The sequence below is a fragment of the Falco cherrug genome, chromosome 2, assembly GCF_023634085.1.
Source record: "Falco cherrug isolate bFalChe1 chromosome 2, bFalChe1.pri, whole genome shotgun sequence".
Classification (NCBI taxonomy): domain Eukaryota; kingdom Metazoa; phylum Chordata; class Aves; order Falconiformes; family Falconidae; genus Falco; species Falco cherrug.
Window position 1 is genome coordinate 80,583,780 of NC_073698.1, and position 26,398 is coordinate 80,610,177.

Consider the following 26,398-nt stretch of genomic DNA (forward strand, 5'->3'; position numbering starts at 1 on the left):
ATGACGGCAAAGGCGGGCGACAGGGGTGCCGGTGACGCCATCAGGCGGCGCCCAGCTCTCCGCAGCGCGGCGCGGCCGGGACGGGCCCGGCCGGGACGGGGACGGGGACAGGCCATGGCTCCTGCCGCCGTGCAGCCGCCTGAGATCCAGTTCGCGCAGCGGCTGGCCGCCAACGAGAAGCGCATCCGGGACCGCGCCCTGAAGAAGCTGCGGGGGTACATCAGCGTCCGCACCCAGCGCACGGCCGGTAGGGCGCGGGGCGGCGTGGCCCGGGACGGGGGCGGGGGGCCGGTGGGGGCGGGGGGCCGGTGGGGGGCGGGGGGCCGGCCGGGGCCCAGCGGTGCGGCGCGGGTGGAGCGGGGGGCCGGCAGCTGGCGGCGGTGGGAAGCACGTGTGGCGGGGAGCCGGGGCCGCCCCCTTCCCCGGCCGGGGCCGCCACCTGTGGGTCTTCTGGGTTTTTTTTTTTTATTTATCTATTTTATTTCCTTTTGGGTATTTTTTTCTTATTCTTTCTTTTTGTTTTGCTTTTTTTGGATTGTTTTTAGTTTTTTACTTTTACGCACATATTTCATCAGAGGAAGTATTTGCCTCGGTGATACCGCGAGGGCCGAGCACGCCGTGAGGGAGCAGAGGCCCGTTCGGGTCCGATCCTTGCCCATGGGTTTCCCCGCGGGCAGGCCGGGGCACCGCACCGCCGCCGGGGGCTGGAGGGCTCGGGGAGGATCTGCCTGGTCCGGGGGGTGCAGGGGCCTGGCTGGCAGCAGTAGCGTGGCCGGGATGGAAGCAGTGTAGCTCGCAGGCTCTTATTCCTAGGAAGAGGACAGAAATCCCGACAGATCCCGACTGAGCTCAGCCCAGTATACGGAGCATATAGTTTTATTTTCTGCTGTGCTGCCTAGTGAAGTGGTGGCTGCCTGTTTCCATGACTGATACTCAGGAGCATCGGAGGAAAGCTCAGGAGTGCTTCAGCACTTGTATAATTGCAGTCGATTCTGTTACTCATTCAGATTATCTGGGTTACCTGTTACCTCCACATTCATAGTATCAAAAGCATTTTTCCAACAACATTTGTTGTCCTACTTGGGAGCTGTGTACTGCCACCTTAGAATCAAGGGAAGGAGACTGGTCATGAGCATTTGCCGAACACTGTGTCTAACCTAGTAAACCTTCCCATAGCATTTGGGAAACTGGTACGGAGGTTTATGCATACACACTCATTCGGCTTTGAGGAAGCCAGCCTAGACCTGGCACCCCAGGAGCTAAACTGAAACTGGAATACTGGTTGACCCAGAGATAATTCCTTGAAAAGACTCTGGGGAATAGATGTTGTTTCTTCATTTTACTCTCTTTCCTTTCTGCATAGTATTTGACCCATTAATGCATTTGACGGGGGAAGAGCATGTAAGAACAGCCTTACACGGTCAGGCTAGAGAGCCAAATAGCCCACCGTCCCATTTCTGACAGTTACCGTAGGTGTAAGGGTTGCCTGGGGATTAGTAAGAGCAAGCAAGTGTACACTGTATTCCTCCCAAGTACCATCTGAACCTCCAACTATTTTGAACTCTGGAGGCTTCCTAAGCTGCACATGGTTTCTCTTGTGTTCAGTAGTGCTTTGTGCAGCTTGCTGCAAAGTGCATATTCCTTTAAGTTTATGGAAGTATCCAGATAGAGAGGAGTGCCCTAACTGAGAGAGAAGGTTGGAGGTTAAGCTAATGCCATAAGATAAGATATTAGGAATCCCACCCCCCCTGCCCTGGGCAATTGTCACTTGGGATGTGAACCTTCTGCGTGTCAGTCAGCCCACCATGAAATGCAAATGAGTCAGAAACAAGGGTGACTTAATTTCCAGACCACCTAGATTTACTTACTGCTATGTACTATTCAAGGTGGTAATATTAAAACAGAGGTTAAATTTTTTTGACTTGGAGAGAAAGCATTTTATTCAGGAGTTATTTATTAATTAGCAGTCTTATATCCATCCAGCATTCTGAGGGAGATGAGGTTTACACATTAGACAACCCAGCTAGATACCCTAATTTGAGCAGCTGAGAACATGCTAACTTTGGAAAGGTGTGGTGGAGTTTACCTGACGTTCACCTCAGTCACAACTTTCATAGGTAGACGGAACTGCTCCGTATGATCTGTGCTAAGGCTGAATTATGGATCGTGCTGGGGAAACTTCTTCAAAGAGCTAGAGCTCTTAATTTTCAACAAGAAGTTAAACGCTACATAAGGCATAGAACTACTGAAGTTGTCACGCGTGCAGATGAGCTTGAATGAGCACATTATTCCTTGGAAGTGGTCTTTTGGTTGTTTTTTTTGTTTTGTTTTTTGTGTGCAGGTTTTTTGTTAGCTACCTTGAAAGAGAAGAGCATGCTGTATTGGGCTGATAATAGGATATCTTTATAGAGACATTGGGAAATTAATTGGTGAAAGAATATTAAATAAAAGTAACTTTTAGTAGAAGATAAAAGATTGCTGTGTGGTTTCTTATCTGACAGAGCTGCACTTAACTTGGGCCTGGATCTGTAAGGGATTTATGTAATTTCCACGGAAATGTGGAATCTGGTCCTTGGAAATTATTTAGAATAGGAAAAATACCAACATTTTTAATGATAGCAATGTCAAAACAGCTAACTCCCAAATAAAAAAAGCTTAAAAGGCTTGCATTAAAGTAGTGTGCCTTCAGTGAGTGGTTCTAACAGTATTAATCCAAGCAACCCTGCTGTGCATAGGGAGAGAGTTACAATTCAGACCCTAAACCCAAAATATTTGTCAAGGTAGCTTGAAGGTAAAGGCGGCCTTCAGTTTTGCACACTGTAGTTGCTAATGCAATAGATTCAGGTTTTAAATTAACCTTGCTTGAATGATTATTATTTGCCAGCTGTGGATGGTGACAGCAGGGCACATGAAGTTGAAAAATGGAAAACACAATCTTGAAACAACTTTTTGAGTGACTAGGATAAGAAATTTACTCTAAAACCTTTTGATCAGGGTCAGGACTGCCTAGGACACTTTAAAAAGCCCTCCGTGTATGAAAAGCAACCCCATGGAAGTCTGTATTCCCTAGACAGGGAAGAACTCCTGAGCCATCTTTATAGGTTGCAGCTGACATCCCCTGGACATAAGCTTCAAGTCTGATGCCTCTGTAGAGTTAATGCTGTGTGTGAGGTTAATCCTGCTCCTTACTGCTACATATAATCTATATATAATAGCATATAATTCTGTTCAGAAATGTTATTAATTTTAATATTTCAATGATTATTAAATCAGTGATTTGTTTCATATTTAATCTTAACATTATTACCAAATCTAAGTTAAATTTATAACTAATGCTTAATATTACTAGATACATTTCTTCCTACATAGCATTTTGCGTATTTCCTTCACTCAGCAATACTCCCTTTCTTTTTAACCAAGCATGGCTGTAGGTGATTTAACTAACATGTTTACAATTTTTCGTCTGAGTGGAGAATGATGCAGTAGTGATAATTGCTTTCAAATTACTTGGTCCAAGGAGGAGATAATCAATTTACATCTAGTACTGGCTGTCAGGCTTTTTTGATTGGCAGACCCCTGAACATTTTTCAAAAGTGACAGTGATCTTTTTGGACGAAATTTGAGCTTACTGAAGTTGATTACCTTTTTGACGTGGTTTTTCTTGAAATTACTTGAGAGTACTTAATAGGCCATAGTTTGAAAATAGCTGTAGTAGGTTATTGTAGCTACCTTGTAACAGTATACTGTTACATTTTTACTTCCCAGAAATGTATTTGATGTCATGAATAATCCAGTTTTTAAAATGTTCTTGAGCAACTATTATTGACAGTAAAATTTTATTTTCCATGTAGTACTTTCCTTCTGTAGTATATGATTTTGATTATAATGTGAATTTTTATGGTCAATAGCAAAAATATTCTTTGCTGTTAAAATTCAGGCAATACAGTATCTTAAGGCTAACTGGAATAAAAGTATTTTCATTATAGTTTCTCAGGCTCTTTGATTATATATTTAAATATAGAAATAAGTGTGTTGACTGCTAGAAGTTTATTCTGTCAAAACAAGTCTCTAATAAGGAACAAAACTATTGATAAAGTGAGACTTTTATTTAAAAAAAAAAAAGACAAAAAAAAATTAAACAAACCCAAAAGCCATTTCAGTTATCTCTGAGGATTTGCACATCATCTCTCTTGCAAAATTAGATATGATGCCCTCATTAAAAATGTCTTTCAAACTTGGTGCTAAAAATATGCCCGAGGGTTTTATCAGAATTATCTTAGTATTCATCTTATCCCACCTGTGATTTCTTTGAAATCTTTGTTACTTTGCTACAAGGTAGAAGCTTACAGTGATGGAATCACTGAACTACACCAAGTTGCCTTCCAGTTAGTGTGCTTACAGTAGGAACCAATCTTTACCCAAGGGAATATAACAAAAACAAAGAAGAAAGCAGGGAACAGAGGGAACTGCGTGAAAATATTTTGGTGGAAATACGGGTCTTTTTCATTTTCATTCAGACTTCTTCTCTGTTCTAGGTGGCTTCAGCCAGGAAGAACTGCTAAAAATATGGAAGGGCTTGTTCTATTGTATGTGGATGCAGGATAAACCTTTGCTACAGGTATTGTAACTGGGTTTATATTTGCTTGAGAGGTTCTCTTCTAAAATACACTATAGGGACGTACTAATTTAGAATAGTGAAAATTACCTGATGAGTTGCTCACCTTTTTTTTTCTTCTGCTGCTGCCCATATACAGCAAGTGCAGGTGGGGTGACTGTAACTCAGTGGTACTCACCACATGAACAGAAGCCTAAATGGCACGTTTGGAGTCACCCTCTGAACAGCAGGTGTAGCCATTTACCTTCCAAAACCAGAACTGAAATATATACCATTATGAAGTTCATTAATCTGGTAGAACTAAAGCAGTAACAGCAAGTTCCCCTTAACTGCAACTACAACGTACTTGCAGTCTTTAGTTAGCCTAGTTTGAAAGTTTCACACATCCTTTTCTTTTGTTAGTTTGGTAGCACTTCCTCTACTACCAGATTTGTCTCTACTACTGACTTTTGTCAACTACTACCAGTTTGTCTCCCTACTCTCAAAAGACACCAGTTTTGGATTACCAGATCTTAGTAACCTCACTTAATCAGTTTTCAAATGACTTGTCTGTTTGCATGAACAAGGTTTATCTCACACAGAGTACAGAGAGCTCCACCTACAATTAAGGTATATGAAAACAGTACCCCTAAATTTTTACATCATTTGTTAATTCAAATACATGGTATATTTTTCCCCCTACTTTAATTTTGTCTGCTGTCAGAAAGATGATTTGTGCAGGGATCTGGTGAAACAAACAGAGGTTGATACCGTTGAATCTTCTCTTACAACTGACCTAATCCATGTGGAAGGATAACTGCAGTACTAAAGCAGCTGTTAAAAGAGTATTTTTCATTTTGAAAGATGTTTAATGATATTCATACTTCTTGCTGTTTTCTGATGGAATGTTCAGTGAGGAGACCAAGCTCTGAAATGTGCTATACTATTAACTTTTAGGAGGAACTTGCAGACAATATGTCACAGCTTATCCATGTGATTCAAAATACAGAGGCTCGTAAGTACTATTTCATTGTCTAATGTTTTGTAAGATACTTTCATCTTTGGTGATTTTGAGACCACTATTGTACAGAGACAGCCAGATACGGGTGCTGCTTTCGTTCTTTGCTTTGTGTCTAGCTGGTGTGTGTGATTGCATTAAGGGAAGCATGAGGTGCAGTTTGTTCTGGTTGTTGCAAGGGAAGAGTTGTATATCCAGCATGATAAAGGTGAGACTTTGCAGGATGGGGTAGCAAAGCAAACTTGTCCCCTTACTTTGCTATTCTGCATAGACTGACTTGTTCTGTGTATTTCCCACTCAAAATCAACCCTCTTTCGTGAGCTGTTAAGCACCTAGTATTCAAAATGCACATGAAATAAGAGTGCTCAGTCAATGCCAAAACTTGCATGGATAGAAATGAGTGCAGAATGGGTATTTTTCTCTTAACTTGTGCATATGTAACACAAAATAGATACAAAGCTGTCCCTGTAATTACACTTACCTTTAACAGTGTGCCTTTTCTTGTGTTGTCCTGAAGTTTGACTTGTCCTTGTACCCGTCTCAAGCATGTCTTCCCATAGCTCTATCCCTGTTGCTAGGCTGATCTCTAGGGAAATGCATCCCTTTCTCACGTTGAAGTGATTTCTTGAGATTCTTTTAGGTTAGCAAAATAAACTGTTGTGCCAGACATGCAGATATTTTTTCTTACTCTCTTACAGGACACCTGTTCATTCAGACATTTTGGCAAACTATGAACCGTGAGTGGATTGGGATAGACAGTCTGCGTCTTGATAAGTACTATATGGTAATACAAACTCCTCTGCAGATCTTTTCTTGCTGGGAAGCAGCTTTGTCTGCACATGCATTTATGTATGTTGTAAGAGAAGAGAAGTGACTGTCATCTTGATGCATCGCAAGAGACACTTGTTTTAAAGGCTTTCACTCACCACTGCAAATCTAAAAGCCGTTACGGTTTATGTCATGCTGCAAGTGCTTTCTTGTTTGCCTTCCTTTAGAACTTAGTAATGTTTCTCATTGGTTTCTGTATGGAATACAAATACTGTCTCAGAAGACACTGCATCAATATCAGTTACTTAGACCAGACTGTTTAAAGACTTCTGTGATTCTGTATAAAGTAGTTGTCACTAGAACCCCAACTTTCCATTGCTAAAGTACATTCAGCTACCAGAATTCTTTCTGTAGAAAACACTATATTAAAACAAATAGTAAAATCAATGAGAAAAGAATCTGAAAAGACCTGCCTTTGTAAAGAGGAAATTCACATTAGTCTTCTTTGAAATAAGTTAATTGCAGGCACATACACTGCTGGGTTTTGTTTCTAAATCCTAGCAGAAACAGTTATTTCAGTAAATGGAGTGTTTTGAGCCAGTTTAATGTAGCTGTTTTACATATGTCTGTCTCTTAGTGCAAGTTTTAAGTAAATAAGTTGTTACTGTTATCATCTGCCCTGTATTGTTGTCTCCATTTGAGCTGTGGGGTTTTTTTAGATTTGGCAGCACTTCATGAAGAGCTCAGGGTGATAGAGCAAGAGAAAGCTGTATAGTAGAGATGGTTGTGGAATTTTCTGGACTTAAGATATGAAAATAGTTCATTGTCTTTTGAGCTTCACAGCATCCTTCTGTTGCTTGAAATGATAGGTCTGTCAAAACATTCATATGAGGAAGCTTTCCACTTTATTGTGCTACAAAGAAGTTTATTAAGAAGTCTATTCATATTTCAGTCATAGTAACTCCTTTATCTGTTTCATGAAGAACATGTATAACAAATTTTGTATTTCGCAGCTAATGCGTAGGATTTTGAGGCAATCCTTTGAAGCGCTGAAAAGAAACGAATGGGATGAAAGGTAAACAGATTTCTGAATGTAGTTGCATCATGAAGAAGTTGCCCAATTTACTTTTATCTAATATGTTTTCAGTTTGTAGATCCTTCCTCTCCATAGGTGGTGCTGTCATGAAGTCTTAACACTCAGTCTTACTTGTTCTGAAGATCACTTATGATGTGTAGCTTAGAAAAAAGTTGTGTTATGCTTCATTAAGTTAAAAGCACACTGCAATCAGTAACTCACTTAAGCCATTTATTGTGTTTCACAGAAAAAGATTTGAGAAAGTAATTCATGTATGCTTATGCAAAACCTGAACATAGGAGTTTTTCATGTGGTATTCCAAGCAGTCATGAAATCTGAGGGATCCAGATTTTTCACGGAGTTTGCTAGATCTGACTGATTTAGTCAGGAGAGCTATCAATGGAGTGTGGAGGGATTAGACAGAGAGCCTGCATCCCAGAAAATTAAATTTTTGGGGGTTATGTTGTTTTTCTGATTGGCTGTGACTTTTTATTTTTATTTTTATTTTATTTTACTGTATTTAATCACAGTCTTTTGATAAGATGGAACTCCTTAATTGTAAACTAGCTTTCTGTTTGTTGTACACATCAGTGGTTTTGTTTGTATTTCTTCTATATTCTATTAAATGGGAAGTAAATGCAGTCATCTTGCTCTGTCTAGAGCTCTTGTGGCGCTTCTAAGCTTGCTTTGTGTTTAAACTGATGAAGAACTTTAAGTCTTTTAATTAAAAGCACTTGATAACCTAGTTAGGTTATCCTTTCTCCCTCTTGCCTTCTGAAATGTGGAATGCATATAGGCATATTTTTGTGGAAATAGGAAGGAATGCAAAGCTAAAGTACACCCCATTTCTTCTACCTTAATTTTGCATTGGGTGAATGCCCACAGGTTGAAGAGATGAAAATGTTTATTGACCAGAACAGAAAGTGTGTGAGGAGGTTTGATAAATCTGAACCCCTTCTTCCCCACACACATTCCCATGGCAGAGACATGGTCACCCAAACTGATGCCTGATGCGGTTTGTTATGGCTTTGGTCTCCTTTTTTCCAGCTTCACTGGAAGGATGGCCTGGAGGCTTTTCACCACCAGAGGAAGCAGCATGGGGGGAGACAATCATGATTCCTTTCTTTGCAGAGCAAGGGTGCTCAAGAGCTGCAATTCCCTCCTAGGTGTAGCCTAGAAGCTGCCTAGCATGTTTTCCGTTTATCTTTTCTTTTAAAATGCTTTTAGAAGAGAAGAGTATTAAAGTGAAACTGAAATAATCTTTGTGGGTTTGGAATGCTTTAAATTCTCTTTGGAACTGGAAATGTTTGTTATAAGCAAAATTGCAGGAGGCCCCACAGAACGTCAGGGGAGAACACATGGACTATACATAGCTTCACTTTCCTGAAAGATGATGAGGATAGGCAGAAAAAAAAAGGAAAAGAAGTCCCAAGTGCCGCTCAGATGCAGCAATGACAGCATGTCTCTTTGAGCCATGTCACTCCAGCAGTATTTGTTAGTACTCCAGAAGTCAGTAATTGAACAGAGCCACAGTCCTACATGTACACAGCTCAGTCACTTTTGGCTTGAGCTATTGGGATGGTAATTTTTTTATGCCTACCTTAGGCATTGATCTGTTCTTCAATGTTACCGTTTTGCTTTAAGGGACAGTGGATAACATAGTTTAATGAAGGCAAAATCTGCACAGTTGAAATGAGTTTGAGAAGGATCGGTATTAAATTTAAACCTTGGCTATGCACCAAAATGCAATTTGTCTCATAAAATGGAAGGGTATGAGGTGTTGTCCATCAAGGATAGATGAATGCGACAGCTGTGTCTTCAGAATGCCCTGCTCAAATGCCAGAATCCCTCCTCCTATCCATTAATCATATAGCATAATAAACTTGAGTCCAAATTAAGGTGTGAATTTTAAAACAGTGATTTTCACTGCAGCAAACTGCATTGAGTGGATTGTATGATGCCACAAAATCATCTAGACTGTAAGGACTTCTGATTATGGATGGATATTTTTAAAAAGTTTGCTTTAAAATGTGAAAATTGACCACTGGATTTATTTCTTGTGAGTGTTGGATAGCCATCTTAAAGAACAGATAAAACTGTGAATGGCTAGAGTTTGATTTCAAAGCAAATAGAACATGAGCAATTGGATGTGAATATATTGTTCTCTTTTATTTCTCTCTTTTCTTTTTTTCCCCCGCCAGTCTAATTGAACTATTCCTGCAGCTACTAATGAAGGAAGTTATGGACGCAAGCAGCAATGCTCCCACTGGGATAAAGTTACATTTCATTGATATCTATCTGGATGAATTGGCTAAAGTTGGTGCAGAGGAGGTTAGAAAATACTTTGTCATTTTCCTCCTGATTAATGTTAACTGTAGCATGCAGCATTTTAGAAGAAACAGAATTTTTAGATTATTTATGTTTTAACAGTTTTAAGTGTAATGTAGGAACGTTGAATAACCATGAAGAAAGTGACTTATTACAATTTGTGCTGGTACTTTTACTCATGGCTTGTTATAGACAGTGAGAATATAGTAGTTTCTCTCAAGTTCCTGAGTACTGCTATACTGCTCCAAACTGAGGTTGGAAATAGAAATAGAAAAGTTAAGACTATTCTCATTTGTTTGTTTCAACAGAAGGGAATTAACATATTTTCCCTTGTGTGAACATGTTTGCCAGTCTTTGCTTTTGCAAAAACTGATGTAAAACCTGCTCTTGGCTGATAGTATGACACCTAAATAGAGGAAGAAAGTGAGCTTTCAAAGTTATCTAATATTTGCTAATTGCTGGCTTCAAACCTTGTTGGCTGTCCATTGAGCAAATTTACCTTCTACATCCAGTTGTTTATTTTGCTGGTGAATCTGTCTTTCTCAGCTGTATGTTGCTATTTCAGTTGTCCTTAGTTTTGGTTGATTGTTACAGTGGTCGCTGTATTGGTTACAGTGATGCAGAGTTTTCCAGCAACTGAATGCATGTTCCTGCAGCTGTCACCACTGAACTTCTTCAGAAATACTTCAGAGTATTTCTTCTGTTACTCTACTAGGGTGAGGTGCCCGCTGCCCCACACCTCCTTCCAGACTTCTGCTCATTCACCTCCTCTTGTTTCTGACATCTGGATACGTCTTGCAATGGACAAAGCTGTCAGCAATTTTCCATTTGTATTCTTTGCAGTCAGTATTGAAAGCAATCCTGCCTGCGGTTTTTGTGGTTCTGGATTGTGAAGTGTGAGAGAGAAGGTGCTTGCACAAGTGACTGCACTTGGAGCCCAAATAATTTCTGCAGCTCCACAGGCAGAAAACTGTGACTAAGCCATTCACAGGAAGCATGGGGAATTAGTTCTCTAGACTATGTGTAATCACAGCTGATGCTCATAAATTTAATTTAGGGAAGGATTTTTATCTTTAGTACTACTAAAGTAGCTGACAGTGTTTTGGTCCAAGCAGTCCAGTTAAACCCAGGTCTTACTCACGTCTGCTACAGACCATCTTTGCGAAAGTTACTTGTTTTCTCTGCCTCATGTTTCCATATCTAAAATTAGAAGCTTTTTTATCTTTCTGTACTCGGTAGATGAAAGTCTGCAAAGCAGTCAACATTTTTATAATGCTTCCAGGAAATACCTGGAAGTTAGTGGTAGTAGTCATAACAAAAAGTCACTGGATACTCCTGTCAGTTGGAATTAGATAGTATGCTGAAAAACTCTGACTTAATTTCTTGAAGAAGATCCCCCTACACCAAATATTCAAGGAATTTGAGTGTACACATACAATATTTACTGTACTCATTTTTTTTCTTTCTAATCATACAGCTCACAGCAGACCAGAATCTCAAGTTCATTGAACCTTTCTGCAAAATTGCTGCCAAATCAAAGGAGTAAGTTTAATGAAAGGATAAATATTTTTTTAAGAATTAAGAAATTCTGCATATACCACTCCACATGGTAATAAATGGCTTGAAGAAGAGTCGTAGTATAACTTCAGAATGTAGAGAAAGGATATTTTACTAATGATGTGCACAGTCATTTGAAGAAAACTTGTATTCATCAGAGCTGTAGATAGTGTTTATGGATTTGTGAGAACTATATCAGGCTCTGTTGGTTTTGTCTGGTTATTAATTTTTTTTAAACGTGTATAGAACAGCTAAGCTAATTAGATCCTTTGTTGCTGCAGCGTAATATAGAGCAGCATATAAACACAGTGAAATTTAAGAGGAAAACACTGGTAGGACACTTGATTAAAGGGCTTCTGTTTAGGAAGTAACAGGTTCACTTTCCTCATCTGGAGAGCTAGATGCTTGTCCACTTTCTTACCCATGTTCCCTGTGCCCCTCAAATTTTCTTTTTTTTTTTTAATGTGAGAGGGGAAGGTGTGTATGCTTCTGCCTTTTGACTCTCATCCCTGCTGTCTTGTAACACAGTCGATGTGTGCTGCACGCCATAGCCACTGGTATCTTTGAGATCATTGTGGATCAGTCCCCCTACGCCATTGAGGATCTAATGAGAGAATTGGGTAGCAACAAAGATGAGGATGTGTCTGAAGAAGACAAACAGGAAAATGAAGAGGTGCTTAAAACCAAAGGTGAGGAGAAAGTTTTAAACTGCTTTGGTAACACTTTGTGGGATTTAAAAAATCTGTTTCTTAAAAATACATTTCTGCTCTGAACCAGTCAAACACATGTTCAAGGAGTTGTAAGGATAATTGTGCTTTCCTGTCTTCCCTTCAGATGTGCTTAAACAAAGTGACTCCATAAGAGCATGTCACAAAAATCACTGGTCTCTGTAAAATCAGGCAATACAGTTTTCTGCAACAGTGCTAGATGATAACCCAGTCTGGCTTTTGGCTTGGTTGTCCATAACATTTTTGAACAAGATGAGGTTTTGGCATTCTGTGGGCATTTTAAATTAAAAAAAAAGTAAAATAAATCTGAGCAGGAAGATTTTCAATCCAGGTGTACTCTGGTATAGAGGCAATTTTTTTTAAAAGGCACTCAGATAATGCCACAGTTGTGTATTGCATAATGGTGATGTAAAGTAGTTCAATCAGTCCAGGCTCACAAGATTGCATGAAGAAAAATACATCTGATCTTCTGTCAGAGTGATCAGAGTACCATGTGCTGTCACAGTTTGAGAAAGTGCTACAGGGTTCAACTGTTCTGTTAATGAAGCAACCATCTCAAGCTATGTCAAACAAACTAAACATTAATATTCAGTATTTTTTTTACAATAGCAGAAAGGTGTTTGTCGAGAAAATCAGTGCAGAGCTCTGAAAAAACAGAGGATGTTTCTGAAAATACTGATGATGGTATCGGGCCTGTTCTTCAGGTTTGTGGCTTGTTTGCTTTATTATTGATACTCACCCTTTGTTTTCTTTTTTCCCATCCCTTTCAGGAAGTACAGAAGTAAAGGGTATTAATCAGATAAGCATGTTACAAAATTTTAATCTCCTTCTGCTTTAATGTAAGGTGGTATTTAGTAATGCAGGGGTCCTCAAACTTTTTAAACAGGGGGCCGGCGCGCGGATGAAGTGGCAGGAGGTCACCTGCGGCTGCTTGGTTTCCCCCCCTAACCCCCGGCGCTGGGGGGTTCTGTAAATACCAGGGGCCATATTGAGGACCCTGGGGGCTTGTATCCGGCCCGCGGGCTGTAGTTTGAGGACCCCTGATGTAACGTGTACTCTGTGAACAGTTTATGAGAAAATAAATTCATGTTTCAATTCTGAATTCTTCATTCCTCTCTCCCATACCTTCTTTCTGTGCTCCTCCCTTCCTGTTTCAAGAGTTCAAAAGTGTATGGTAAAAGCCACACATCACTGTGGGTGGTGAAGCAATCAGCTTAGGTTTCATTGACAGTAAGACCAAAAGTAGTGGCCGATGGGATACGTGGGAGAGAGGGTAACATTGCAATCTGGGTTTTTTGTAGACCCACTTCCAGTGCAGTGAAGTGTTTTTGACAGTTTCACCCATCATGCATGCACATGCATGGTAGATACACTTCATGCATCTGTGGATTTTTAGCAAGAATTAGGATACGACATGCTTTAAATCTGATATTTACTTAAATATTTGTAGGAGTTTTGAAGTTGGTTGGCTTCTCTCTTGAGTAAGTATTAAGGTTAGGAATGTTTGAGAAAGTGATACTGAGTTCAACTGTTCTGTTAATGAAGCAACTGGCTGTAAGTCAGTATACATGTGAAGGGGGTGTAAATTTCAACAGAGAGAAAACACTTTGTGTTCAAAGGAGGTGGCTGTTTAAAGGATGTGTATGCTACTTGAAGTATTGGTAACACGAGTCACATTGGGTTCTCCTGCATTAATAAGCTAACTAAGAAAAGCTGTATAATGCTTTCCTCCAACAGTTTGATTATAAGGCTGTTGCTGACAAACTCTTTGAATTGGCGAGCAAGAAAAATACACCTTCCCTTAACCGAAAGCGTCTGTACAAGCTGGTCAAAAAGTGAGTTCTGTTGAAATACACCTTGCATGTGCCACTTTGTCCTAAACATCTTATGCTTTGCTTTTTCTCTACCCTCGCTTGTCCTGGTGACAATGTCACGAGAGCAGGCTTGTCTCACAGCCCCAGATAACACACATAAGGTGCCTGAAGCCTGTGTTACTGTTCATCATAGGTACAGAAAACTGCAGCTAGCTGAGGTGTGTCCGCACTCGGTGGATTTGTACTGCAGGATGTGACATTAGATTGTGCGATACGCAGGTTACAGATGTGGGAGAAGCATTACATTGGTGTTTTCTCAATACTTTCAGTGATTTGGTTTTGAGGTTTTGGATTTCTGAGGCAAATTTCTTCTGGAATTTCTTTGTAACTTCCTATGCAAAGTATGTTGTTCCTATTTTGACAAATCCGTAAGTACAGTGACAAGTGACGCTGTGCTGCTAGTGTAATTATTGGTACTAAACCAGTAATACTGTTTTGTTTTTCCTTCTCTCCTGCCCCACCTCCAGGTTCCAGGACTTAGCAGAAGGTAAGGACTGAGCAGCATACAGAGGCAGTAGTTTCTTTCCATTGAAGGATATATATTGTCCCTGTACAATGTATATTGCTTTTTTTTTTTTTTTTTTTGTTAATATGTTATTCAAGAATACTGTTTTGGGTTGATTTTTTTAAATCTCATTAAGATACATTACGTGTTTTTGGTGAGATGGCCAAATCCCCTTCACAATTTGAGCAACCCTGTACTTTGTCCTTAAATGAAAGGAGATTATTTTTACTTAAACAAGTAGGAATCATTCCTATGATTTTCTTTCAGGTTGAGTGGGGAGCAAGGGGTTGATTTTCTTTCTGTGGGAGTTATGTTGTATATGAACAGCATAACTGTACATAGAAATAGAGCTGGGAGTTTTCAGATCCCTTATACTTCCTCCTCAACAGGAATCTTCCCCCAAGATTTTCCTGAAGATGTTTCTACAGATGAAGATGATGATGAATTCAGCAGGGGAAGGCGAAAGAAAAAAGCTGTCAAGCCATGGGAGAAAAACAATTTGGAAAAAGTGGAAGGTAAAGCAAGATCAACTTCTGGAAGAGAGACAGTCTGCAGTCGCTTGAGTATTTTGTCAAAGTATCAGATAAGCAGTTCTGAAGAAGGCAAACCTGTTGTTCAGGATATGCTGATTTGTATCATGTTGTGATGAAGGTTAAATGTGAGATTAAGGTCTCTTTGAAAGTGGTGGGAATTTTGTCACCAGTTGTGAGGCAAGCATCACCTCAAAAATTTCAGTCAAAAGCAGAACTGGAAGCAGTTGTATACATTGCTCCATTGAGCAGTTCCATTTACTGTAGGAAAACAGAAACATGTCAGCCTTCTTAAAATAGGATGACTGTTAGAATATAGGAGTTTGGGGGTATTTCTGGAAGGTGAAGAGAGTTACTGAGAACCAGGTGCAAGTATCTGTAGCATCATGGCTTATTGGCAAAAGCCCAGTCATACCCCAAAATATGTCACTGAACTACTGAACCCCTGAGTTGCCCTTCTGTTTGGCTTAATGGGTGGGTAATAATTTTTTATAGGAATATTGTTATACTAAATAGGGTTACCACAGCGAATGGCTTAGATATTAGCTGTGACAAGGCAAGATCAGCAAAATATTAGTTAGGCCAGGTGTCAGAGGACTGCAGCGTCCTGACCAGCTATAATAGTAAAGTTGTTGTGCTGACTGGTGGCAGGAAAATGGTATGCCTATTTTAAAAGACAAGAAAAAGAAAGAAAGAAAAAAAAACCACCAAAAAAACCCCATCAGAATTCAGTTGTAAGTACCTTTGTGTTTCACGTCTGTATTATATGGTATTCTTTTTGGAATGGATTTAGAGGATGAACAAGAGATGTCAAGTGTGAAAGAGGCATCAGGTTCCCAGAAGAGGAGAAAAAGGAAGAAGAGGGACAGCCCAAGTGCTGATTCTGGAGCAGCTAATGGAAATCGTGAGGAGGGAATAACTGAAACATCTGGATCTAATGTTTTTGGCCAGGAAAAGGTGCCAGAAAACAACAAGGAAAGGAAGAAAAAGAAATCGCTAGTAAATGAGGCAAATGAGACCACAAATGTAGCAGCTGACACCAGAGAAAATCACAGTATCTCTGCACAGAGCAGTCTGAATGATGCAGAACAGAGTAAAAAGAGTCAAGTGAAGAAAGTGAATCCAAAAGTGCAAAATGTTCTTGTAAAACCAGCATGTCAGAATGGACCAGCTAATGCCAGCGAGGCACAGGATGTCAGCCCATCTGTCACACCGTTAACTCTTAAGGTTGTGAAGAAGAAACAGAAGGTAGGGGCTGTCTTGGTGAATGGGAATACCCTTTTGCAGCAAACTGACGTGAAATCCAACAAGGAGGGCTTGCTGGGGACCCTGCCAGCAGATGCAGACTCTGAATCTGTGCCCTCCAGAAAGGTCAAATTGAAGACAAAGACAAAGCTGGTTGGTTTGGAAGAGATAAAAGCCTCCAGCCAGAAAGCAGCAAACTTGAAAAAGAAGAGAAAAGTAAAAGAGGTGCTAAACTCTGTTGAAGTCAATGGAGTTCTGGACACCGCATGCAAGAAAAGCAGGAAGGAGGTATGTATATCTCATTCTTTTCTCTGCCTTCTTGATGAGCTGCCAGGCTCCTTTTCAAATCTGGCTTTAGCTTTGAGTCTGGGGCTTGATGAGCAGGCTGTGTGCTAATGTCATCATGCATTGTCACCAAAAAAACTCAGTTCCCCAGAAATCCACATCCACCGCCATGGTCTTACGCCCTCGTGCGCAACAACACTAAAGCCTGTGCCAGCTACTTAGCTAAAAGAACTCATCTAGCTGAAACTTGGATTGTTGGGGTACGGGGTTGTCTTTTTTTTTTTGGGGGGGCGGGGGTGTCACTGGGTTAATTATTATTTTGCATTGGGTCTCTGGCTGAGCTTACAGCATGTTCACAGATGGCATATTTTGGCAAAAGGATGAGACTGGGAAGATGGAACTTCCCTTTTTCAGCAGCAGCAGCACACATTTAGATCAGTATAAGCTGCTTGTGCCCTCAGCAATTCCAATAGTGGCTTCTTTTGCTAGCTCATTTCTCCATCTTAAACAAATTGTTAGTGCTGTATGGGGAAAAAGCGAACAGAAAATATGACACTGTGACCTTCAATGTCATCAATGGCTGTATAATCACATTTATGAATGGTCCAGTTTCATACAAAGTCAATACCGTAGGGTTTTTACTAGGAAAGTCTAGTTGTAGTTGTCTTCAAAAATGTGTGTCTTGCAGTTTGGGAACAAGCTAACTTTTCTACCCTTTACCTCCCATATCCATTTTCTTCTTGGCAACAAATAGAATAGGGTTGATTTTGCTCAGCAGTTTGGGAGTTGAGAAGCATTTTGCACTGTGTATTTTTGGTGGCGTGGCTAAGAGAAGAGAGTGCAAGGGTTCTTCCCTCTCCTGCCACTGAAATGCTTTTAACTGCTCATTTCTTGTGTGTGTATTCATCCTAACACATTAAGGGGTTCCATTATATTCTTGGAAGTCTTGCTGACAGTCTCACTTTGGTGGAAAGAAAATTCAGAAAGCATAAATGATATTCAGAGTACAAAACAACTCCGTGTTCCTCTGACTAAAAAGTGCATGTTACCTATCAACTCGCCTCTGTTTGACTTATCATACAGTTTTAAACTTAAGTAGTGCAGCCTAGTATATGAACTTGATATAACTACTCAGTCCTTCAATGGAGAAAAAAATGCATTTTGAAACATTGATTAAATAGTATTAAAATAACTTTGATATTTTAAAATTTTTGATGATAAAGTACTGAGAGGGAAGAACCAAAACATTTCTCTCTCCCCAGTATGCAAGCTGCATTTTTCTCACTGCAGGGCTTCCAAAGTGGGAACTGTTGGCTTTTTCTCCTCTTACCTAAATCCGACATGTTGCATACCTCATCTTTCTTTCTCTATAAAAGCTTGGCTTCTAAGAAAATATTATAAGGTTCAAAGATCTGTGATAGGTTTGAGATGAAGTTCCTGCAGGTTTCATGGAAATTAGTTTTTGGCACAAATTAGTGTAGCCACTGAAGGAAAGACAGCAACATGGCCTCAGCACTTGCCTGTTGGCTGGCTGGCCAGTCAGTGCATGGGCTAGTGGGCCACTCTTGCCATATATAATTCTGAAGAAACTACAGCATTTGCTGGTCCTTGCCTGATCCAGGTAGCTGTGTGTGTATGTGTGTGTTGAGTGGCAGCAGGGGGACAGAGGCAAGGAGAGAAATTTGGGAGTTGAGTCAGGAGGAGAATGATAATGTTGGTATAAGAAAAAAAGAGGGCAAGGTAAAGCTAAAATGTACTAATGTGGAGGAAATTAGGCTTTGCTGATTTTGTTTTCATTGCTTGAGAAATAATATGTTTTATTTCCTGGGTTTAGTTATGTAATACTGGTCCTGTGCCCAGAAATCGTGAGGGGCGTGCTTGGATTCTTGATTTTAAAGGCAACACACACCTCCAAAGAATTGGCTTCAAATGTCAAGGGGGAGAAGGGGAAAACCCAAACAAGTTCAGCATTATTTCTCAGTTGTCTCCAGAATTCAGAAAGAAACGACTTACGCTTTTTCGCTTTATTTAAAGCAGAAGTGATTTTCAAATTGAAAGAAGCCATATCCCCTGGATATTTTCCACAGCGCGGCTGCAGACTGCTCGCCAAATTTCACATCTGTATGTTGACGTGAAGCATAGCTGATCTTCCCCTGACAGTAGCCCACAGATATCTGGGGCCCCTAGACAACAGGTTGGAAAGCTCTGGTGTTTTGCATTTCATTAGTGGCACTGCCAGCACAGGTCCTAAGAATTGCCTTATGCTGGAGGAAAGGATTGCTTTAAATGGCAGTCCTCAGTGTGAATGTGAGGTAGCAAACTAGTGGCAATGTGCAATAGCTGGCTTTCTGAGAGTGTAGACAGGTTTCATACTCCACTTTTTTTTCCTCCATCTAGCGTAAAGCTGGGTTTGTTCATTAGTTGCGTATCTTAATGTGTCCAGAGGTACCACAGAAGAGTTTTTGCTTAAGGGCAAGGAACAAAAAAATCATCAATTGTGTGCAGGAGAGCTGGGTCGGTTGTAAGGCAGCCTTATGCACATGAAGAAGACACATTTGTTTGCAGTCTGACGAGACAGGCAAGTGTTCCTTCTTTGCTTTGCAATGACCTTCCTATTTCTGCACAGAGCTTGCCTTCAACTGCTGTTTTCAGTCATACTAACTGCAAAATTAACTCCTGAGAGGTAACCGTGACACTTAGATTTTATGAGTATCAACTAGCACTCTCTCAGCTGTGACGATATTTACAGAAGCCACCTATGATAAGCTCTGAGCACTGATCACTCTACTAGGTATAGTTAAGTATAGTACTTCTGCACTGAGAGCAATTTTTTCTTTCCTTCCTTTATAGGAAAGCAGTGCTGCTCTATCATCATTAAAGAAAAAGAAAGCAAAACCAGGAAATGATTTTGTAAAATTTGAAAAACTAACTCTACCAAAGCCGGTATTCTTCAGGAAAGCCAGAAGCGCCATCTCCTCCACCAGGGCATCCAATCAGGTAATGGGGTCTCACCTTCTCCCTGAGTCTGGGCACAGGTCTCTTCCCAAGCTGCCTGCCCCAGCAAAGAGCATGACCCACTCATGCTGTCTTTTCCACCCTGCATTAGTCTTCTCATGTGGACAGATAAAACTGGAAATGCTGTTGCGTTTCCTTGTAGGCAGTCACACATGGCTCCAGAGTTTCAGAAAATGAGTTGTATGCATCTTAAAATCTCTTCTTCCCTCGTCCCCACCCCGCTTTCAAAAATGCCCTCTTGTTGAAAGGACACCATTCTGAACCTGCTTATTTTGCAAGAAAGCAAAAGCATAAGCTGACTTTCAGTCTTGCTAAGGACCTGGAGCATCCATTTCTTCCCATTTGTGGAGGGTGGCAACAGTACAGGGCTTCTAAAGACTGCCCTCTTTTTCACAATACACATATAACAAGCCGTCTTTGCACTTTGAGGCCTGACTGCAGTGGGGCCAGTGTATTTAATATACAAATATCTTCTTGTGTGTTGTTGAATTATGTAATGACATTAAGGAGAGCATGTGATTTCTCTACAAATGAAATACATTTGCTTTTGGCTAGAAAAACTGCTGTCTTAGCAGGGGTCAGTGCTAGAGGACTGGGAGTGTTCTAAATCAAATGAAGGAAGGTGCTTTGCATTGGTTTTGATGGGATGCAGGTAAGGTAAAAGATCGCATAGCATTGCCTCAGAAATCTTATTTTACTTCATGTCTTTATTTTGTTTTATAGCTGAACCAGCTACAGTCATCAAGCTCCAAAAAAGTCACGTTTGGCTTGAATAAAAACATGACTGCTGGTGAGTCTAATACATCTGTGTGTCTCCACAATTTCTCTTGTAGTCAAGGAAGGGGGAAGCTGTATGCACTCATCCACACCTATACACTTTGCCTCTCTAGAACAGGATGATTGTGATCCTTTTTTTTATCTCAGTGTTTGCATATACTTTATAAACCATCCTCAAGTTCCTGTCCAGAGGAGGTGGTAAGGTTCAGGACATTTGGCCCGACAGCTAGACTTGCACTGATTCCAGGGTGCTGTTTCACTGACTTGCAGAAGGAGCCTTATGGGTAGAAAACAGTGCAGCAGAGCAAGACTCACCTTCCTGAGCTGCCTGTTCTGCAGGACACCTCTTAGGGAAAAGTGCACTTCACAGTCTTCATTGCTCACTTCTGTTTCCCAGGACAAAGGTGCTGATATGCTGATGAGCTCAGGGTGTATAATAGCAAAGTTTCAGTTTTATCTTGGCTACCTGTGGTTTATTAATGGTAATGAGTAGATAAATGTTACTTCCCTTTTGGATACCCCGTATAAGCAGCAGTGGTTTTCCCTGTTAAATAAACTTCTTCCTCCATAGCATGGAAGTTTATTCCATGTATTCATTTGGCTAATTTTTTTTAACTCTCTGAGTTGTGCTATAGGCTAAATTCAAATTCAGAACAGTGTGTTTAGACACATGTCTTTATGTTAATGTAACACAACTGCACAAAGAGAAAAGAAAAAGTCTACCTGTTGGCAGAAGGGATAACCAAGAGACTCTAGAGCAGTGCTGTTTAACAGTCAGAGCAGAGACACTTCTTACCCACTGTCATCTTTTAAACTGAAGTGTGGTGTTCTTCGGGACAGCTGGACCACTTATTTCAGAGGAGTAGGCCCAGAGTCTCTGGTGGTCTGTGAAACCATGGAGAATGGTTCACAGCCTCTCTGTGGACTGAGCAGACCCCGGTCTCAAAGACTCTGCTAAGAGATGTGCTTCACCACCATCTCCTTTTTTTCCATAGTCTTAGGTTTCTGATCCTTAGTGAAGGACTTGAGGATCTGAGGCAGACTTCCAGGGTTGGGCAGTTCAGCAACCGATTGTCAGGCCCAGTTGTTCCAGGAGTTGTGTTGCTTTTAACTTGTTTGCTTGTTTTTCAACAGAGTTTAAAAAGAATGACAAAAGTATATTAGTGAGCCCAGAAGGACCCTCCCGTGTGGCTTTCAATCCTGAACAGAAACCCCGTCATGGGGTGCTGAAGTCACCCAGTGGCACCCCAGCAGGAGAGCCTCAAACGAAGAAACCTTATACTCTATCAGCTAAGAAGAGACCAACTGCTATGAACTTCTTTTAAACCAACAGATGTGGCCTACTTTTGTACAGGACATTTTGCTAACCTAGAATGTTCTCTGGAGGTATTTTGGAACTTCTTTATTTTTTTAAGTTAATACAAATTGTATATACAAAATTCTGACTGACCTAGGTCATCGCTATTTTGACACCACTTCATCTGTATCTTGAAATACTTGTTTTGTCTATTTACAGAAAAGAAACAAAATTCAATCTCTGCTCAGGTTTGGTCTATAAAAAGTATGGTCTCTGCCCATGTTATTCCCAAGAGACTTGTTCATTTAATTAAGGAATGTTCAGCGTTTGATTGTTCCGGTGATTTTTTTTTTTTTTTTGAGGTTAAAGAAAACTTGGACTTCATGATATTAAACTGGTTTTAATTGCGGGGCTTAAAATGGAAAAAAACAATGTAGACTTTAAACCTACTCATTGCTCATAAATTTTTTAAGTTTACCCCATCGGTTTTCATGTGTGACCTTGGCATTCTGTTAATTCTTCTTCTGGAAGTAATGGTTACCTCGTGTCTCTGTTTAGTAACAGCTGGGCTTGGGTAGCTTTACAGATAGGAAGCAAGCTTTCCCTGGGGTAAGAGACGCCTAGCTGCTCAAGTGGTCACTGTTGCACATAAACCTTCACAGCTGGTTGCCTGCTGAGTTGGGAATAGTCACCACGTTATTTTCAGTAACGCAAGTGCCAAAGCTGGTTCACACTTGTCATATTGTAAGTGGGCTTCTCTTTACTGTACCTGAAGTAATGCTCTTGCAAGAGAAATCTTTGATATTTCCAGGTCTTCCCCCCACCCCACTGCTGTCTTTCCTGAAGCTCTGAGAAGACTTTCGTTTTCTACTTTAGCAGTTGGTGTCACCACATGTTACCAGAACTCAGATTCATTCAGTGAATGAACCTCTGATTGTACTTAAGTGAGCTAGATCGGTGTAGTGCATCTTTGGTTAGGACACACATCTCTCTAAAAGCTTTGGTGCCTCTCAGTACAGGGTAAAACTTTACAGCCCAGGCAGCTTGATTTTGGCTTTGATGTAGAACCAGAATAATTCTTTCTGCAGCATTTCCTTGCGTTAAGTTTTTTGGATATTTTATGGCTACTCTGCATGTTTTGGTTTTTCTAAAGAATGAAGTGTATTTCTGTGAGAGACCATTAAAGTATTCTGAGGGGGAACTGTGAGGAAGGGGAGAGCAAGTGAAAATAAAAACTTGTTTTATACTGTTGGAAGATTTGAAATCTTTCTTTGGAAGTTTTGCTTTTACAAATGAGGCAAAGGCTTTGCAGCAGATCTCTATGTTAGAGCTCAGCTTCAAAGTAAAACCTGGTGCCAGAGCAAAGCTGTTCATGAAGCTTCCCACCAGTTACTTCGGTAATCCTATAAGAGAGAGGGTAGGCCCGCTTCACTATCTTGTCTTGTGATAACTGGTAAACATTTAGCTACTTCAGCCAACAAAATTAAATTTTGTGATATGATATATTTGCATACCTCAATACTGTTTTTTACCAGTTTTTGATGCTGGCTGTCCTCTGCCAGATTACTCCTTGTAAGCAACTGGATTGAAACTGCTTCTTTGTAGCTCATCTAGAATTTCTTCAAAATACTTGTGTACTTGCAGATTGCTGGTTGGTCTCAGTTGCTCAGTTCTAATCTGTGCCCATTCTTGCACTAAGTTTGTGACAGTTCACAGTTTGTGGTACTGCCAGAAAGTCATTTTGCTCTTGTCTTTTCTCATTTAAAGTGAAGGACTGAATTTCATTTGGTTTTGTTTCAGTTTGTATTGGTTTGACTGATCAGTAAAGAACTCTGGAGAATACATCTGATAAAATTAATAATACTTGCTGTTTGAGCAATTATTGTTCTTTTATATTTTAAAAAAACTCATTGTATATTAGCATAATGCATTTTTTTGACAAGGTGATGGTAAGTAGGATTTAACAAAGTGTTTGATATGTTGTACTGTTTATCTTGTACTGTGGGTGAGAAGTCTCTTGTGGAATATGCATAAAAGCATTTGTATGTGCATGGTTGTTAATGCATTATGGTGAAGATGCCACATTCCTCCAAGGATGTAGATTAAAACAATCAGTAGGTAGATCTGGTGTGCACAGAAAAATCCAGAATCAGGACACATTGGGGTTTGGTTTTGGTTTTAATACATATAACTTATTATGGAAGTGTGTTTAAATTGTTGTCTGGATCTTTTTCTATTGGTTGGGGGATCCATTGAACCTGTTGCTTGTCCAAATATTTTGTTGCCCACAGTGCTAATGGAGAAGGCAGAAATGGCAGTCAAGTTGTTATCTAAGATTGTAGTGATGTGGTTGCTTGTTGGGATTCATGCTGTCATGTGAAAAGGGGGAGGAGAGCGGGGGAATCTTCTCAACCCCAGTGTTTGATCTGTCTGTTGGCAGCCCAGGAAAGCTGAGACCCTTGTGCCCGACCAGTCTGTCAGCGTCCCATTATAGGGACCCTTCACTGAACAGTCCCACTGGATCGGAGGGCAATTCAACTGCCTTGTTCAGGGAGACGCACCAATAGCATCAGGGGGACCCCTCAGTGGGTCTGCCCACTTTGTTTAAACGTGTTACCCGCTGCCAGCAGCGGTTAGTGCCCACACTAACAGTTTACGGAATTAACACTCTTTATTATAAAATCGTGACAAGTTAAGATTCGTGATTGTAGGTGACAGGGACTGTCTGCAAAAACAAGTTTGAAATTATACACTACCAAACTATATACAACCAAAACCTTAATTACTAATGACAGGTAGAATGAGTTAGTTATTTAGCATGCATAAGTCAAAGTTCTTACCCAAAAGGCATCCCTATAGGGGAAGAAGACGTGTTCAGGCCATTGACTGATCCCAGAAGTTAGGGTGGAATCTTCCCATCCCGTCTCCCCTCATCTGTCCATTTTTTGTACTTCATAGTACATTGCATATTCATTCATCATACACAGGATTGGTTACAAGTTTCTCTTCTAATGCAAAGTAGTACAGATCCTTAGCACTACTGAAGTTCTCTGTTAACTACGCATGCTCCTCAACTGGGGTTTTGCCCTTTTTCAGGGGGGTTGTTTGAGTTGAAGGTCATGATCTCCCACTACCACTATTATCTTTGTCCTATTTTCAACTAATTTTCTGTCGATGCCAGTGGATTGCAGCATCTTATCATCCTGTTTCCTCTTGTAGCCAGAACTTTCCCCACTTGAAGGCTTCTTTCTGTGTAACTGAGATAATGGTGTTCTTTTCACTATCTGTTCTCATGCTCCCCAAGGCTGACTCCCTTGATTACAAGTCCCTTCATTCATTAACAACTTTAGAGGGAGTCGGATTGACCTAGCTTTGTGAACACTGTATCAGAGTTGGGTAATCCAGGAGTTCAGACAACAATTCCTCCTGCCCTGGACTTATTTCAGTCCAGGACTAGTCCATTTCCATCACATTTAGGTGGAGCTTGAGCAACTCTAGTCATATACATTGTTGTTGCTAACTGGTATTGTGTGCCCAGTGAGGTGTAGTAGTACCTTGGAGGCAGGTAACTTTGGGAGGGAGGTGTGCGTTGGTATTACAATGAGATTATTTCATCTGAGGAAAGTAATTTCACCACAATGATTGGCTCAGCCATGGACATCTCATGGATCCTTTGCGTGACAACTGGCATGCAGCTTATCGGCTGTGTGGTGCCATCAAGTTCCCATTCCTGCAGGGAGCATGACAGAGCCTGGCCGCAAGGTCTCCACTCCGTTCCATCCTCCATCACTCCTATCAGTATGTGCTGAACTGGCAGGATGTGTTGCTTAGGGAACTGTGGTGACGTAGATTCCGTGCGTGCCAACCATCCTGAAGGCAATAGCTGTATTTTACCCTAAAAAGCTTTCCGTAATACTACACTTCTGTTAAGACTCAATTTTCCTCTAATTCCCCTCCTCAAGGTGATTCTCTTGCGCATGCATAATCATCTGTGCCATGAAACTGGTGGAATGTTTTGTAAATACACATATGTAATGTGTATTGTCTTCAGTGGTGTCTGGAATTTCATTCAGGATGACTTTACAAACAAAATGCAAGCACTGTCAGTGCAGTTTAATCAGTAGTGTTGGGTTAAATTGAATACATGAGCCAAAATATTTGGATAATGACAATTCCAATAAACATTTAAGAAAAAAAAAAAGGGTGGGTGGGGGCGTAGGGGAGGGAGAAAGAAATGTAACATCTGGGATATCCACTGAACCGACTGAACAGACACAATGGTACTCTAAGGAGAGATGTATCGATAGGAGAAGAGAATCTGATTTGGTGTTGCTTCGTAGGTTTTTTCATAGTGTTATTCCAACCCTATAGCTGCCAGTCACGTTCTGAGTCAAAGTAACGTAATGTGGCATACATTTTAAAGGACTGTATTTTGTAATGATTGTCTCTGCATTTTTGTTGTGAATCTGGTCAATTTTGTACTTCTCAAGTGCTAATAGTTTATAATTCTTTATAGCTTCAAGAGAACTCAAAAGCACAAAATAAATTCAGCAAGGCAAGTTGAAATTATATTTAAATTATGAAGTACGCAAGATCTTTTATAGTCCATCAAAGCTATGTGACTTGGAAAGCATCAGATGCCCTTTTTGTCATTTATTTCCTGTGCTTAGACTTAATTACAGGCAGAAAAAAAAAATCCATGTCTCATTTCATGTACATCTGCAACAGCTTTGTTAATACAAATACAGCGTCTAAGCATTACATCATTTAGTCTAGTCCAATAAACCATTCTTTTTTGTGGA

General features: G+C 40.5%; 1 protein-coding gene across 1 annotated transcript; it reads left to right on the plus strand.

Moving 5' to 3' along the window:
- On the plus strand, window positions 1-26,398 carry RRP1B (ribosomal RNA processing 1B). Its single transcript, XM_055701387.1, has 16 exons — window positions 1-247; window positions 4,536-4,618; window positions 5,552-5,609; window positions 6,311-6,396; window positions 7,394-7,455; window positions 9,657-9,786; window positions 11,261-11,325; window positions 11,869-12,029; window positions 12,678-12,772; window positions 13,806-13,903; window positions 14,410-14,429; window positions 14,837-14,962; window positions 15,771-16,510; window positions 19,358-19,504; window positions 20,246-20,312; window positions 21,434-26,398. The coding sequence occupies exons 1-16, from the start codon at window positions 1-3 to the stop codon at window positions 21,622-21,624; spliced, it is 2,376 nt and encodes a 791-aa protein (XP_055557362.1). The 3' UTR covers window positions 21,625-26,398.

Bases quoted from the DNA above. Each gene is read 5' to 3' on its own strand.
- RRP1B (XM_055701387.1), top strand. From the start codon at position 1: ATGACGGCAAAGGCGGGCGACAGGGGTGCCGGTGACGCCATCAGGCGG. The intron at 4,619-5,551 runs GTATTGTAACTG...ATTAACTTTTAG, and splicing joins AGGATAAACCTTTGCTACAG to GAGGAACTTGCAGACAATAT. The intron at 14,963-15,770 runs GTAAAGCAAGAT...GAATGGATTTAG, and splicing joins CAATTTGGAAAAAGTGGAAG to AGGATGAACAAGAGATGTCA.